This window comes from Episyrphus balteatus, chromosome 1 (genome assembly GCF_945859705.1).
Source record: "Episyrphus balteatus chromosome 1, idEpiBalt1.1, whole genome shotgun sequence".
Taxonomy (NCBI): domain Eukaryota; kingdom Metazoa; phylum Arthropoda; class Insecta; order Diptera; family Syrphidae; genus Episyrphus; species Episyrphus balteatus.
This window is the reverse complement of record NC_079134.1, coordinates 125935433-125952068: the sequence shown is the minus strand read 5'-3', so window position 1 is coordinate 125952068 and position 16636 is coordinate 125935433. Positions and strand designations below refer to the sequence as shown.

At 33.5% G+C, this 16636-nt stretch overlaps 2 protein-coding genes and 1 long non-coding RNA gene across 4 annotated transcripts in view; all 3 read right to left on the bottom strand.

Annotated features, from left to right (window-relative positions):
- The window catches only part of LOC129906832 (uncharacterized), a 179884-nt gene that overhangs the window by 52058 nt on the left and 111190 nt on the right, over positions 1 to 16636 (bottom strand). The gene's annotated exons all lie outside the window — the stretch shown is intronic.
- Positions 1 to 16636, bottom strand: part of LOC129906825 (uncharacterized) — a 50458-nt gene that overhangs the window by 6212 nt on the left and 27610 nt on the right. For both annotated transcript variants that reach the window (XM_055982762.1, XM_055982763.1), the window contains exons 2-7: positions 7269 to 7604; positions 6946 to 7201; positions 4744 to 5089; positions 3941 to 4133; positions 3604 to 3877; positions 3224 to 3533 (exon numbers count right to left, since the gene is read on the bottom strand). In XM_055982762.1, the coding sequence (XP_055838737.1) occupies positions 3224 to 3533; positions 3604 to 3877; positions 3941 to 4133; positions 4744 to 5089; positions 6946 to 7201; positions 7269 to 7604 (1715 nt within the window). The remainder of the gene's footprint in view (positions 1 to 3223; positions 3534 to 3603; positions 3878 to 3940; positions 4134 to 4743; positions 5090 to 6945; positions 7202 to 7268; positions 7605 to 16636) is intronic.
- Positions 10274 to 11355, bottom strand: LOC129906831 (uncharacterized). Its single transcript, XM_055982770.1, has one exon. It carries the CDS (start codon positions 10784 to 10786, stop codon positions 10322 to 10324), a length of 465 nt encoding a protein of 154 aa, XP_055838745.1. The 5' UTR covers positions 10787 to 11355; the 3' UTR covers positions 10274 to 10321.

The following is a 16636-nucleotide window of genomic DNA, read 5'->3' as shown; positions in this document are numbered from 1 at the left end:
TAAAAAAGAATTCTCCAGGGGGAAAGTGAGTTCTTCTTCTTCCTTTTTCTCCGCGCTGCTATGATCTCGATGTCGAGGGGATCATAACTATCCCACGTAACTGCTTCACACTAGTGATCCGCCTGTGGGGTTCGCCGGGTTGACCTCAGAAATCGGCGGCAAGCCTCCCGGTTTTGTATTGTTCCATTTCTAAGGCCAACTGAATGCTGGTGGTTTTGCATTTGCTTGTACCAGGAGTTTTTAGGCCTACCTTTCTTTCTATTTCGTGTTGGAACGTTGTATGATATTGCTTTTTTGACGGGGTTCTCAGGATCTCTCCTTTGAACATGGCAATACCAACTGAGTCGGTCGTGTTCAATTTTTTGGGAGATGGTGTTTTTAACATGAAGGCTTCCTCGGATCTTCGTACTTCTAATTCTATCAAGCTTTGTTACTCCTGCTGTCATACGAAGCATCTTCATCTCAGCTGCCGTTAACTTACTCTCATACTTTCTGTACATTGTCCAACATTGTGAACCGTATGTGAGTGCTGGACGCACAACTGCGGTGTAGAGTCTTCCTTTCAGCTTAGGGGGCATTTTTCGATCACAGAAGATGGCAGAATTTTCCCGCCACTTCATCCACCCTACGCTTACGCGATGATTGATATCGTCATCACAAGTACCTTCGTTATTTATCATAGATCCCAGATATTTAAACTTTTCACTCTTGGGAAGCACTACACCATTCAAATAAATGTCAGGAATAGGCCTGTGTGGATCAGAAAATGGGCAGCATAGGTATTCTGTCTTTTTCGCGCTTATGCGGTACCCACCACCTTCTAGAACATCCACCCATACATCAAGTGCTCGTTGCAGGGATATCGGGTCTTCACTTATGATGGCTCCATCGTCAGCAAAGAATAACTGATGCACTTTTGGGTCCGTCACTTTGCCTTCGAGCAGGTAATCAAGAACGGTAATAAAGAGCAGAGGACTCAAGACGCTTCCCTGGTGTACACCTACTGTGATTTCGAATTCTTCGGTGACTCCAGCTGCACATCTTACTTTAATAACTGCTCCATCATACATGTCCATAATTATCCGCACATAGGTTTCCGGAACTCCTCGTTGTCTGAGGGCCACCCATATCAGATCTCGTGGTTGTCGATCGAATGCTTTTTCAAAATCAACCAATACCACATGCAAATCCTCCAAGGAATCTCGATGTTTTTCCATAATGATTCTGATACTCTGGATTGCATCTGTGGTTGATTTACCCGCAACAAACCCGCACTGGTCATCAGATAGCCTTATTATTTTTCGCAGTCGGGTACCCAAGACTCGCTCAACGATCTTCATGGTGTGTGACATCAGCTCAATCGAACGGTAATTATCACAGCTTCGAGTATCACCCTTCCCTTTGTATATTGGAAGAAGATAACTTTCCCTCCATTGATTAGGCATTCGATCACCTCGTATAAGCTTGGAAACAAGAACCATGAGCCATCTAGACCCGATGTCTCCCATCTTTTTCCAAAACTCTGAGGGTATTTCGTCTGGCCCAACAGCTTTTCCCTTTTTGGAGTATTTTACAGCCTCACTAACTTCTTTGACTGTGACTGTGACAGGGGGAAAGTGAGTTAATGAACAAAATCTAAAAGAAGTATTTTTTTGTCACTGTTTCCAAAATCCCCAAAAATTTCCACATTCCGAAGATTTTTTTTTATAAAATTATTGTGGTCACTGATATTTTTGTGGTGAGTTGGCTCAATGGTGTTTACCTAATAAATTTAACATTCAGGTTCTGTCAACGGTTTTCTAACCCAGTTTAAAAAAAAAAATGTTTTTAACAGTTCGTCGCCCTAGTATTGAAGTGCCGTATACGCCATTTTTACATTTTGGGTAAGTCACATTTAAATGTTCGGAAGATTATTGCGAAAGAACTAACCGCTGGCATTTTTTGATTTTTAGTATGATATGAGTTTGTCATATACGCCATGGAAATCAGAAGTTTCTTTTATTCATACACGTACGTCAAAAAAAAAAAAACGATGTAAGACGTATTATACGTCAAAACAATTCCCAAAATGTTGGTAAATTGCATGAAAAATTTGACGTTTTTTTGTTGTTTTTGTCAAAAAAAAAAATAGTGAATATTTCTGCAAAAGATAGAAATAAGATGTACGACTGGGTCGCACGAACTTGCTCTTAGAGTTCAAGTTGCCTAAATTTTTAAGGCTATAAAATTTGGGAAATTATTTTTTTTCTTATATTTGGCTTATATTTGAGTTATATAAGTGCTTCTTCACAAAAAGTTTCGTTGAAATCGAATAAGCCGTTTCGGAAATAAAAAAAAAAAAAACGGTTCTATGGCAGGTACCGTTAATAATGATTTTCAAAAAAAAAAAAAAATGTTTATTAGAAGATAGACCTTGTCTTAAAACTTACATTTGATTTTTTTAAACAAAATCGTTGGAGCCTTTTGAGCAATTTCAACTTTACTAAAATCGGTATATGACAAGTACCGTTATTTTTGGTCCAAAAACATTAATTCCAAAAACCCCTCTGGAGAGTCTCGAAAAAATGCTACATAACAAATTTGAAGTCAATCGGTACATCCGTTTAGGCTGTAGCTCCTTATACAGACAGACAGACAAATATTAATTTCAGTTAAACCTCAGTATGTGTCACAATTTTAAAGTAAAAACATTTTTTTGTAACTATGGCTCTCGAATAAAAGTGATCGTGTTTTTGTAGATACGTATATTCAGGAGAACACAACCCTTTATATTTTTTTTTCAAAACTAACCTCTTTCTACTAACTAACTCGAAGTTCATCGTTAATAGTATTAAAATACCTCGATGAACTTTGAGTTCTTTGTACCTCAACTAAAAATTATAGGTCAATATCTAATTTATTTATTGCTTACAAAAACGAACATAATCGAAAAACACATCGTGTTGTAAGTGCCACTTTTGTGAGTATTCAAAAAGAAGCGACTAGACGAGAATGAGTTTAACAGTAAAAGAAGGTGAATTCATGCTCTTTTCATAAAAGATCACAAACGTCTTACACAGAAGTTCAGTTTTTTCTTTTTAAATGCCCTTGATTTTTTCGTCATAAAATAAAAGTCTGTACAAAATCTTAGCTTGTTGCATTTTTTCAAAAATTTAATATCTATATACTTTGATCTGCTTCAAGGTAATCAAGTTTAAAAGTAAGACAAACTTCGTTAACTAACCTTTGAATTTCATCACTTGACTCCTCATTTACTTCAGGAGTATTTGAATGACCCATCATGGCTTCTCCCATCATATTTAGATGAGCTTGTTGCTGTTGTTGTTGTTGCAGTTGAGTTTGTTCACACAAAATTTGATTTCCAGTTACATGGTCAACTCCTGAGCTGCAAACTCCACCAGCAATACTTGTATTTGTATAATAGCCTTCCATTTGTGGTTGCGTTTGTGTTTGTTGGACATTATTCATCGACGATGGATAATATATACGAAGATTAGCTCCACCATCTGAAGCTCTTCTTCCAAATGCACCAGCTTTGATAAAAAAAAAACGTAATGTTAAACAAAACAAACTCAGATTTAAATAAATTCCATTTAAGCTTACTTGCACCCATGACCGTAGGTGGCTTTAATAAATGCTGATCCTTTATCGTTAAATTGTGCAGTGGTTGATTTTGAAGCATAGGCAAATTCATTGGCAGATATGGGCCACCCTCATTTTCTGGCGGACACTTGAAGTTAATTGGATTAATGGCATTGGGATTGGCTAGAGCTTGTTCGTGTGCAACATCACCCGGTCCAACTGTGTGTCGCCTTGTGTTGCTACCATTTGCAGCCGCATTGTTAGCGCTCAAGTGGTTTTGATTGTTTGCTTGTTGCTATAAGAGAGTAATAAAATATTTTAGACAAAATAAGAATTAGGAAATTATATCTCTACGAACCTCATTTGGACGTGTCAGACACTCCAATTCTAATTCACCGAAATTTTCCAAATCCACAGAGACATCAGTCCAGCCCAGTAATCCCGCACTTGGACATGAGGCATTTGTTAGCGGACTCAATCGATCTGCCGACTCCTGTTTCATGGGCTCTGATCTGTCCACAACGCCCGTTGTAATGCTTGTTTTTCGCGACCTATAAACAGACGATACATGGTTTCCGGTAAATACAACAATCGTTTAAGTAATTCCACACAAAAGTGAAGGCCTGAATAATTAATTTTAGCAAAAGTTCATTTAAAATTATGCGCGTGACCATTCATTACCATCACAAAATACCAGTTCATCTGCAACACAATACAATACCCAAAGCTAAATAGTGTAAGCCATTTTTTTTTGTCTGTGTGTGTCTCCACAAAATTCACCCCTTTCGGAAGTTATTTCAATGACAGATGACCTTTGCCTTATTACAAATATTCTTCTGGCATATACCAGGAGCACATACATATGTGTTTGTAATTCTGGCCTTTGTTGGGGCAAAACAATAGTTTTGTCACCGGAAGAGATAGTGTCAAACTGGTCAGTAGCGGCCGGCGATGGAGACAGGCAAAACTAGAAATAGCCACAATAATAGCAGCAGTACACTAGTATTGTTGTCAGTATGTTGGACGACAACATTTTCGTGGAACATTGTAATTAGTTGTTGTTGGCAAAACACACACTCGCTTTTATTGATTGTGGAACATGACAGTTGACACATCACACACACATAATAATGTGATATGAAAGATGGGCTATAAACTTACCTAGAGTAGGCCAAGTTGGCATGATGTTGCAGTCTTTGCTGTTCTCTTCGTTTCTCTTGGAGTTTATCGTTAAGGAGGTTGTATATGGCATAGATTTTATCAAAACGATTCTCGTGCACCGATTGTGCAATCATATCAGCTGTTAGACCGGGCAATTGCAGCATGTGTGTCATTACTACCGAATCGAGATTTGTCGGTTCGATGACTGATTGATTGCGGGTGATAGTGGAAGTTATCTCAATGTCTCCAGACCATTCACTAAGCCAACGATGTTTGATAATTTGTTTGAGAGTGTAACGTCGATCTGGTTCAACGACAAGCATATTACGTATAAGACTTTCGCAATCTGAAAAAAAAAAAAATTAAGATGATTTTTTATTGTAAACAAAACAATTTTTAAAGAGAAAGTAGATCGAAACAATTTAAATATGTACAACAAACCAGAAAATCATAAAGTTAATTATACTCGTAACAGTTGAACCTAAGTGCACATGGAGGGAAGAGTGAAGCCATTATTTTGTTTTGTTTAAATGGTTCACTTAACTTGGTATTAGAAGCAAAACATGATAGTCAAAAGAAAGCGAACACAGGTTTTGATGAAAAGTGATAAGAATGGTTATAAGAAATGGTCTGGATACTAACTGGAACTAAAAACTCATTAAAAGTTTATCACAGTTGGTATTAATAATTAAACCTATTACCTTATTTATGAATGACAAAATGGCAATTGAATATTTATTCATTTATTCCTTTATTCTACGATACAAAATCAACAGGTTTGAAAATATAAATAACATAAATAAAATAAATATAAATAAGAATAAAATAAGAACCATTTTTCGGGAATACTGACTGATTTAAAGATCTTCAGAATGCGATAAAAACATAATAGGAGGCAGTAACATACAAATTTTGGAAGAATTAAGTAAAAGTATTACAGGGAAATTTGAAAATGTGAAAAATGAAATAAAGATACAGTCTTCAAGAGAAACAATTGTTTTCCTTTTCATCCCTCTTGGAATTCTGTTAAGTTTTTGAAAATATACATTTCGTTCGGTACAACTTATTTAAAAACATAAAATTTCATAGCAACGAAATCTAAAGCAAGTATTTTCGAAAGAGGACCATTTTGATGAGACATACTCAAAAAACTTTCTCCCATTTCCTATCATTGTTCTCCCAAATCTTTGTTATCTGAATTCTTCTTTAGGATCTTCCTACGATATAGGTTTCCTAAATATATTACAATGGTTTTTTTCTCTGGAGTACGTACCATGGGCATCAATGTATTCTATTTAGGATTTGAAATGCATTTTCTTCAAGTCAGTTCTGACTTGGTCTTGATATTGTGTTTGAGCTTATGTAACGTTTGTCACTAGCTTGAAGTAGATGCATTAAAAAAATTTAATAAACCATAGTAAAATAATCTGAGCGAGCGGACCATTTTTCGTGGTTACAAGACTAACAAGACTAATGAATAAGTTTTCGACTAGTTGGGAGGCTCTTGCGTCATCTGACATATCAAGGGGCACAGAAGTTCCCACCCAAGGCCCTACACCCTTATTAACAGGAACCACCTAGGTTTTTTAGTGTCCAAAAGAGTATATTTTGCTTCTAGAGAATGACACTAAACCACAAAGTAGGTTCTTGATTGAAAATTATTTTTCGATAAAAATGAGACATAATGTATATGGCTTGAAAGGGCATAAAGTGTTTTTCAGACAAATTTTTTTTAGGGAAGTCAGATTTTTTAGTTCATGCAATGCAGCATCGAAAAATACCTCTGATCATAAGCTTAGATTGTTTTTCAAATGATGCTGTTAGATTGTTTTTGTTCAAAGGGCACATGATAAGCAAAGAGCCTACTAAAATTACATAGTGGATGTGGATGGTAAAATAAAATGATTGGTATCTTTGATTTGGATGAATAGATAATCTGACTTCCCTGAAAAAAGATTTTTTCTAAAGAAAACACATTATAGTTTGAAATTAAGAATAATTGTCATAGCGAGTTCCGGGGATGGTTTTTTGAAAAAAAAAAATCATATTTGTTATTTACAATACTACTTTCTTCGGATTCAACAATTCTCAAAAAAATCTTCATGTTCATGAATTTGGAGTTTTTTTTTCTCGATATTATTAAGCTTCTACCTGAGTTTTAAATAGTAAAAATTTAAAGTTATTAATTAAATTTAATCTTACCTTGCGACATAAAATATGGAATCCTAAACTTTCCCAGGACTACTTTACTTTTTAGATCTAGTAGTGTTTTTCCATCGAAAGGCAATGCTCCACATACTAAAGCATAAAGCACCACCCCCAAACTCCATATATCTGCCTTTGGTCCATCATATTCAAGTCCTTGGAATACTTCGGGGGCAGCATACGGTGGTGAACCACACCAAGTTTTTAGTGGAGTTCCTTCATTATATCTATTGCTGAATCCAAAATCAGCAAGCTATTCGAAAATATACAAAAAATCTGATTTATAAAAGAGAAAAAACATAAAACCAACTTTAGTTTACCTTTATGTTCATGTCTTTATCTAGCAGGACATTTTCTGCTTTGAGATCACGATGTACCACTCCTTTGGAGTGGCAATATTGCACAGCGGATACTAATTGGGTGAATACCCTTGCCGCTTCCGGTTCCTTCATGCGACCATTTTCAACTAAATGATCAAAAATTTCTCCCCCCGCTGCATGTTCAGTTACAAGATAGATCATGGTCTGAGATTCCATAACTTCGTACAAACGTGTGATGTGCGGATGATGCATTTCTTTGAGTATTGCAATTTCTCGAAATGTTTTCGCCAAATATTCCTCATTTAGGCATGTCTTGTCGATAATTTTTATTGCCACCTGGAAAAATAAGTGAAAATAAAATTGTAAGTAAATTTTCGAATATTTTCACGTGCAATATCAATTAAAAATATTAAGTAGAAGATATTAAAAAAAAAATGTAATAAAATTCAGCTATGGACCATTTAATGTTTGAGAATTTACTATCGAAACAAATTGATTGGTCTTTTGATTTAATTATTATTTTTTTTTAAGCAACCGGCTTTAGCTGGTTTAAAAAGTTATGACGATAGTATGTACTGGGAGGAAGGTATATAAAAGTGTAAGTGACCTTTGTGGAAATATTTCGTCTTGAAATTCATTTAAAATAATTAACACCCATCAGGACACAAGGTATCGTAATATATTGTTTTTTTTTTTTTTTTTGGAGGTCAAAGACATTTGGAAAAATGTTATTCAAGTCTGTACCGGAGAAATCAGTGACGACAATCTAAAGATGTTTATTTTATTTTTTATTTAGACTTGCATATTGACTCATTTTGGTATGTCAGTCTGTTGCTAACTTTCAGGTATTATTTGCGGACTTCATTCAAAGCAGACTTATTTTCAAATGATTTTTAATCATTTTTTAGAATTTAAACGAGCTGAAATACAATAATTTATCATAGACAGACAGGCGCTTTTATTTATTATACGTGTTTAAAAGAATGAGAAAGGCTTGAAGTAATTCGCATTTCAAGATCACACAGAATATGAGTTTTTGAAATGTCGTCTTTTTAAAATTTCGTTTAAGAAATATTCTAACTATCAGCGTTTTTAAAGAAAATATCATAAGAAGTGAGTTAAATCGATCGGATAGAGGTTTGAATTTCAGTTTTAAAAAAATACAGCATTATAAAGAGTTTTTACTTTGGCTTATCTGAATAAAGAAAGCTTGGCATTCTAGATTTTATTTTTCTAATTTACACGGGTAAAAGTAGTTGCGAAACATTAAAATGGTGTTTTAGAGTGAAGCAGTGTGGCCTCAGTTAAGATCATCATAACACTCGTAGAAAAAAGAGAAGACGTTAGACGCCTGTAAGAACGAAAATAAGAAAGATTTGAAGATATAATAAATCGTACAAATTGTATGGAGAGGCGTTCTAAAATCTTATAAACTTTTATTACTGATTTTTATGAAATTTGGAGACCAAAGATCGAATAAATAAATTTGAATGTGCTATTTTTTGGAAAGTCGTTTTGCTCATCCAAATGTCAAAATGCAAAAAATTGTAGGTAGCTTTTTTGAAACGTGTTTGATTCAAATTATTTGTTACGATCTGTTAGACTTTCCAAAACTGGGGTGGAATCGGCGAACGAGATAGTTGGTAGTCAAAAAACTATAATTTTGCTTCAGAAATCGTCGATTTTGAATTATCAATTATCGACTATTGCGTAAGCCGATTTCATTCCTGTATTCTGGCGGAAGAACTTATAAAACAAAGTGCAAAATTTCAAGAAAATATAACCATTTCATGAAAAAAAAAAAACAGATCTGAGTAGACCACCATGGTGGAAACAAATTTAACGAGTAAAAATACTTCTGGGTCAAGCTCGTAACGAATTTTGCAGCAACTATTTGAGTAAATTGGCAGTTGAAAATTATAGTTTTCTATTTATGTAATGTGGGGCATTTATTGTTCAAAAGAAGATAAATATTGAAAAACTATGGAAATTTAAAAAATAAAGTATGTACTATGAACGACTTTCATGAAAGAAGCATCACAGTAAAAATATAATAATTGCAAAATTATTAACATCGTTATAGAGAATTTTAGAATTTTACTTCCACTAGCGTTAAACTTATGTTGTTAAAAAACTCACTGTTTAGTGAATTGTGAATTTTACATTTTTACATCAGAGACTGTAAATTTAACAATATTACAAAAGAGTCCTTGTTAAGGACGTTATAATTTTAATATTTGTAAGAATATTTTCAATACAATCAAAAAACCAACTTGACCGCAGGTATCCACAACCTGTATAATAATAGTCCATAGCACTAACCATCACGCCACGCTGTACTACACTTTCTGCAAACAGACCTTAAAAATGGTCCAAAAATCAAAATTCAGCAAGCGAGTTTTACCGCAAATCTTTTGAGCATATAACATCTACCTATACTCTAGATATTCTAGTATATGGACTCGTTAAAGGTTCTATAATGTTCATCAGTCTTATTGCGGTATCCATTCACCCAAATTTGTTCTCGGAAAAAATGTAACACCATCAACGCAATACAAAGGGGAACTAAAATACCTACTCAAATCTTGTTAGCTTTACGTGTTTAATTTAATTCAAAGAAGGGCATATTTGCCGATTTTATTTTGAAACTTTTTTTCCGACAGTATAAATTGGTCAAGTTTACTGTGTTTGTTTATTTCTTTGATAAAATTGTAAAAATAAATTCAGGGCGCATAAAGGTATTGTTTTGTAAAACATTTAAAAAAAATGCTTAACATATTAAACAAGAATTATACTTGCTATTAAGAACTAAACATATATAGTTAGTTATTCAACTTCTCATTTATATCAGATAATAAAAAAACATCAATGCTATGAAACAACATACATAAGAAGCGTTTCATTTGGACTTGCACAGAAGTTTTACCATACTTCCTTAAAACTATTAAATAATTTAACTAATAAATTTTGATAATTTTATTTATTTATTATAAAAATATAAAACATTTGATATAAACTTCAAATAAGTTGTCAAACAAAATTTTACAAAAATTCTATTTCAATAAAAACTTCGTATCATTTTCAATTTCAACAATCTTCCGTTGGACATCCTTCAAAGTCTGCTCATTAATTTCATTTAATTTCCCCAACATTGAGTTAATAGAAAGAATTCTATCTCTAATTGATTGTACAGAATATTGTTTCAAACGTTCTCCATCAAGTACATCATCTCGTATAGCATTTACAAAAATCCACATGTTTTCGACCTCACGTTTGACAGACATCTTTTTTTCTTCCAAATCTCTGGCCAACGTGATCTTTAAGTCTTCAATTTCTCGAATAATGGAATAAACACCATCGCCATTGCCACTACCATTAACATCTTCATCAACAGAACCGAAATTATCAGGATTCGATTTAACTTGACTGCATTCGAGATACTTTTGTTGAGATTTTAAACGTGTCAGCTCGCAGAGTATTGCGGTACAGGACTTCTTTGTAACTTTATGCTCATCCATTGCTTTTTTTTTTGTTTTTTTTTTGTATTTATTTAAGGTTATACAGCCGCTTCTTTCTGATGATGTGATGTCCTTTGTTTTGTGTTTATCGTCGTTGTCGCTCACTAGGGGATCGAAGTCCTTCGAATTTCAAGGAGAATGTGACTTGTTTTACGACTTGCCCCTTGTTTACTATACGTAATCAAACGTGTTACTAAGTCGAACTGACGTCGTCGTCCTCGCAGGAGTCGTTTAATCAATACTCCTTGGAATGTGTAACTAGGAGCAATGTTGCAAAAAGGTAGTTACTATATAGACCCATACCCACCGCAGCACACAGTGGTGCGCTTCTGGCGTCTTTTTATTTATTTTTTTTTTTTCGGTTTCGTTTGGTTTATTTTTCCACTTTTAGCTTTTACTGACTTGGAATATATTTGTTTCGAACAAATAACTACCCAAGAGATGCAAAGAAGCATTTTTGTATATAAGTAGAACTGTAAAAGTCGAGCAAAAACAAGAGGGTGAGGATATAAGAACTATAAGGTTCTGTGTATAGGCATTTTCGTGGTAGGCACTATTTTTCTGTTTTTTTTTTTTTTATTTATTTATTTTTGTGTATATTTTTTTTTTTGTGTATAGTATTTTTGTGGAGGACACGGTTTTATGATTGTCCTTCTTTGTCTGCAAAAGCTATTTCAATATATACATTTATGCATTTATTTTAAGGACGACAGAAGCGAGGACATTGGAAAGACTGAAAATGATATTTTCATTTATGAGTGCGCTGAAATGGATTTTTGAAGTCTATCCAGTCTAAGGAGGAGGAAATAGTTTTGTGTGAATTGGGTTTTGTGGTGTGGTGGAATAAGAAGAAGAAGTAGGTGACATTAGATATATTGTATTTATGCATAAGTATGGATTCTCATTATTATTTTTGGGGGGAGGTTCTTGAGTTCTTAGTTATTTGGATTTGGGAAATTTCTATTTTACTGTTGAGGAAGTCATTACTTTGGCTATTCCGTTCAACCAGTCTTTAATGAAATGGAATAAAGAAGCTCAGGTTTGGAAAGCAATGGATTTTACTACTGCGGTGATGAATTTTGGGATCGAAAAAAATTCTTGGCGTAGGTATAGAAGAACCTTGACAACAAAAATATTATCTTTTTTTTGTTAAATTGAGAAAAATTATTATGTTTAAGTTTAAAAACACATAGGAGAGGAATCAAGAAATTTTACATTTTAAGACCTTTATGAGCTAACGAGTGAGTACCCGAAGAATGAATTGAATTACGGTTCCATTTTTTGAGAGGAAGAATGCAAATAGCAATTTTATTAGAGCATTAGTGAGAAAAATAACGAAAGAACAACGTGAGACATGAGGCGCTACATTTCGTTGTTGCCCATATTAATAGCTCGTATTTGGGCACACCAGCATTTAGTTTGTTTCAGACTTGTATCAAACCAATACGACCTTGTAGATAGATAGATGATAGATTAATTCTTTATTTGTTTTTTCATCATGAGATTTTACAATATTATTTCCTAAGAATAAGGATATGCCATTGACTGCCGTTTGCCTGAATTGCTATTTTATAAGTAATGAACAAATATAAATTAAAAACAAAATGTAAAATTATTTGTACAAAAATAATTTTACTAATTTATTAGTTATTATAAAAAAAATTACAATACAATTTTTTAATTGTTTGAATTTACTCAAAGTAAAGTTTTGACAATTTTTACGTATTCTATTCAAGAAACTCAAGGAGGTTATAGCAGCAATTGCCCAGATGTGAGAATTATACTCGATTTTTTGACGAATATATATGTACCTTATATATTACAGGTAGATCAGAGGGGGAAACAAATTTCTTGCATCTTCGGACGAAACCTAAACGTTTCGAAGCGGATTTAGCAGTGTCAAATAAATGTTGTCACTTCACAGAAAGTGCTTTCTAATGCACATACCAAGAGTGGGAAGCTGGTTTCCTCGATGGAAGTCATACTCATGAAAAACTGTTTGAGTGGATTAGAAGTTTCAGAAAGAAGATCATTTATTGAATTGAGAAATAGAGCCGAAGACCGAACAGAGCATTGGGGCACACCAGCATTTAGTTTGTTTCAGACTTGTATCAAACCAATACGACCTTGTAGATAGATAGATGATAGATTAATTCTTTATTTGTTTTTTCATCATGAGATTTTACAATATTATTTCCTAAGAATAAGGATATGCCATTGACTGCCGTTTGCCTGAATTGCTATTTTATAAGTAATGAACAAATATAAATTAAAAACAAAATGTAAAATTATTTGTACAAAAATAATTTTACTAATTTATTAGTTATTATAAAAAAAATTACAATACAATTTTTTAATTGTTTGAATTTACTCAAAGTAAAGTTTTGACAATTTTTACGTGATTTGAAACACAAAATTACAATGTAGAAAAATAATACAATTTTTGAATATTTGGATTTACTCAAAGCTAAATTTTGACAATTTTTACGTGATTTGAAACACAAAAGAAAAAGTGATTTTGAATGATTTGCAACGTAAACGTAGTTAAGAGCGTGTCGACAAAATTTAAATACGTTGAGTCAACCTAGTGCTCCATTTAGAATTTCGTAAAGTTCCGGCGAATTTCTTGTAAAATTGGGCAAATAGCTTAAAAGTGATACACCTTGTATTGAACGGTTCCAGAGAAGAAGGGAGTCATTGACTCCAAAAGCACGCATTGTCAAAAGAAGAACTTGACGCCAAACTCTATCATTTACCTTTGAAATATTAAATGTAACAATATTACGTTGGATGAGTTAAAATATTAGATCACCAGTGGACTTATTGCTACGAAAGCCTTACTGCCGGTCATTTAAAAAGCTTTTTCTAAAATTTGAGGGTTTTTAAGAAGATTCGCCTTTTTTAGAAAAATACTGCATAAGTTCTGTTATCCATCCAATCTTTCGATTGAACATACCACTAGAATAGTACGGATGAAAATACTTACGCAGTAGTATTGCCAAAGTGGAATAATACCTCTTTAGAACGATAAGGCACAAGGGCAAACTATTCGAGAAAGCAGATTTGTCTATGTCTATAGCTTTTGAGAACTCTTGCTAATGAACGAGTGCGAAAAAAAGATTCGTCCTAAAAATAACAAAAGGAGTATCATTGAAGATGAATTCAATAGCATTTTCTGAAAACTATCATTTTTGACTTATACCCTTAACACCCGGTGCCAAAAAAAAAAACATTAATGCTTAAAAAACAAAAAATGATGTTTAGAATCTCATACGGCCTGCTACCTGCTATCTATTTTTATGACGAAAAAAAAGCCCATTATCATAATGACGAAGAAAACATGTCTACAATTTAAAGTATAATTATATAAAAAGTCAGACTTATTTTCCGTAGACATAATTACTTAACGGTAATCAAAGATGCGTGTGAATACACTTAAGCAAAGAAGACGGGACTTTCACAATTCTACTAATAAAGACACCATCTTAATTCAAAACAACATCGCTCTTAAAACTTAGACAAGAAGGGAACAAGAAAAAAGAACAAATAAACAAAAACAAAAACGACCACTAATAATAAAATCATCCGGCTAAATTAGAAAATCTGATTTGTAGTTCTAATTTTCCTCAATCAGCGTCCACGGCCAATGTAGTTGTACTTCATGCATACATTTGCCCCAAGAACTAAGTAGTCTCTTAATTCTTAAGTATACCCGCAAAATATCCGACAAATTTTTCGTTTTGTCAAATGTACACGAGTATATTGAAGGTACATAATGTACAGTAGAAGAATGTTAGTACATAATCGTATAGTCGGGAATATTTACTTGTGTTTTGTGTTAATATAAACAAACTTCCACAGTGTAGATATAAATGAAAATTTAATTCTATTACTGGTATGCACTGCATGATAGTAGGATCCCCTCCAACTTCCATATTACTTCCCAGTTATTATTTGCGATATTAGAAGGGTATAGATAATATAAAGATAAGTTATGGAATCATCAGAAAAGAAAAAGCACTTGTAAGTGCTTCGTTCTAGCATTTAATCAGTAAGTTTTGATATAAGCTGGCTTTTATGGAGTTTTTGCTATATAAAAGCTTCAAGTCTATCGGAAAGTTAATGAATCGATTGCAAAATGTGATAGAATTAACAGAAAACACAAATTTACCTTACTGTGTAGGAAAACAAGCATGTTTTTTTTCATATTTCCTTGACAAAATTCTCAAAATGCTGTTTGAAAAGGAGCAAGTTATACAACTTTACATTATTTATAATAAGCCTTAGCACGAATTCCATTCGTATCGGAGATTTGCCACGATTCCTGAAAAAAAGGGTGAGTAATTTTTCTTCGAATCAAAGAAACATTATTAAATGTAGTTTGGCAGCTGTTTGAAGATAACGACACAAAATAAAGACGTAAAAACCGTTATAAGTCGGGTGCAATGCGAAAGCATGTTTTTCGACTAAAAAATCACAACCCGATAGTTAACGTTTGCTGTGGTGACATAGGGACATCCTGATTATCTTCTTATTTTTTTGTAATTTTTGCAATTGTGATTCATGTACGTAACGTACAGACAAATTCAACTAAATTAACTACTCCAACTGCGAAGCAAAATAGCACCGAAAGAGCAACAAATTTCAAAGGATAAATGTCAACCTCCTGTCGAAAATATCTAATATACTAATTGCTACAAACAAAAACTAAGGAAACTAATTCAAAGGAATATTCAGACGGACCTAAACACCAACAACAGCCTTGAGTAAACTAAGGTCCATTTTCTTCACTCGGAGTTGAACATAACTTGAGAATTTTTAATATAAAAATTCTCAAGTTTTGTTCAACTCCGAGTGAAGAAAATGGACCTAAGTTCTGTAAAGATTATGTTTAGGAATTCTGAGAAACGATATTCACTTTCAGAAGAGACGCTAGTTGTAATCAAAAGGGCAGTTTTCATCAAAACTCTTTGTGGGAAGATTATAACCAGCGATGTTAAAGCCCTTGTCGACCTCTTTAAAAAAATAAAATAACAATCTTTCTTCCGACCCCAAGCTTTTAGACGAAGTCAACACTTCGATGAAATACTGAGACCGTTAGCGACGGGGTTGACAACGTCGAGCTCAGCATACCAGAAAAAAAGGTAAATTCTACACTGAAGCCACTAAAAGAAATCTACAGGGCCATATAACATCTTTATTTTGTCATGAAAAGACTATCACAATCAGCGATAATCATTTTAATAATTATTACTAAATTATCAACCGCTAGTTTCCCTGCAGATGGAAGAGAGTTTAAGTCGTGGTCATACTCAAAAATGTTAACGACAGCTGATTGGTGCCAGATTTGCAGTTCGGATTTCGGAAAAAACACTCCACACTCGACATGTTCACAAATTCTTCCAGCAAAGGTTTTGAAGATTAACAAGAATTATTTACACCTTTTTCCATTCGATTTTTTTACAAATAGGAAAGACCCAATCAAGAATGACGACAAACAGTGTCTGAGCGGTGTTCTACAAGGATGACTTTCTCAATTATATCCCTCACTATGTTACTAGTATTTGCCGCAGGAACAGCAAAAGCTTAAATAAGGTGACTTTACGAGCTTAGAAACTCTGGGACAGCTAGCTTCGAGAATGCAAAAGTACGTTAAGTCATGGAATGCATGAACATTCTTATCAACTTTGGCAAATGTAACTAAAATATCAACAATAACTTTCGATCAAGCACATTTAAAATATTGAATGTCTTTAAATTCCAAAAAATTCGAAAATTACACCTTACAGATGATCATCCCATTGAACGCAGTCTAATAACAATATACATATTCATAAATCTAAGTGCAAG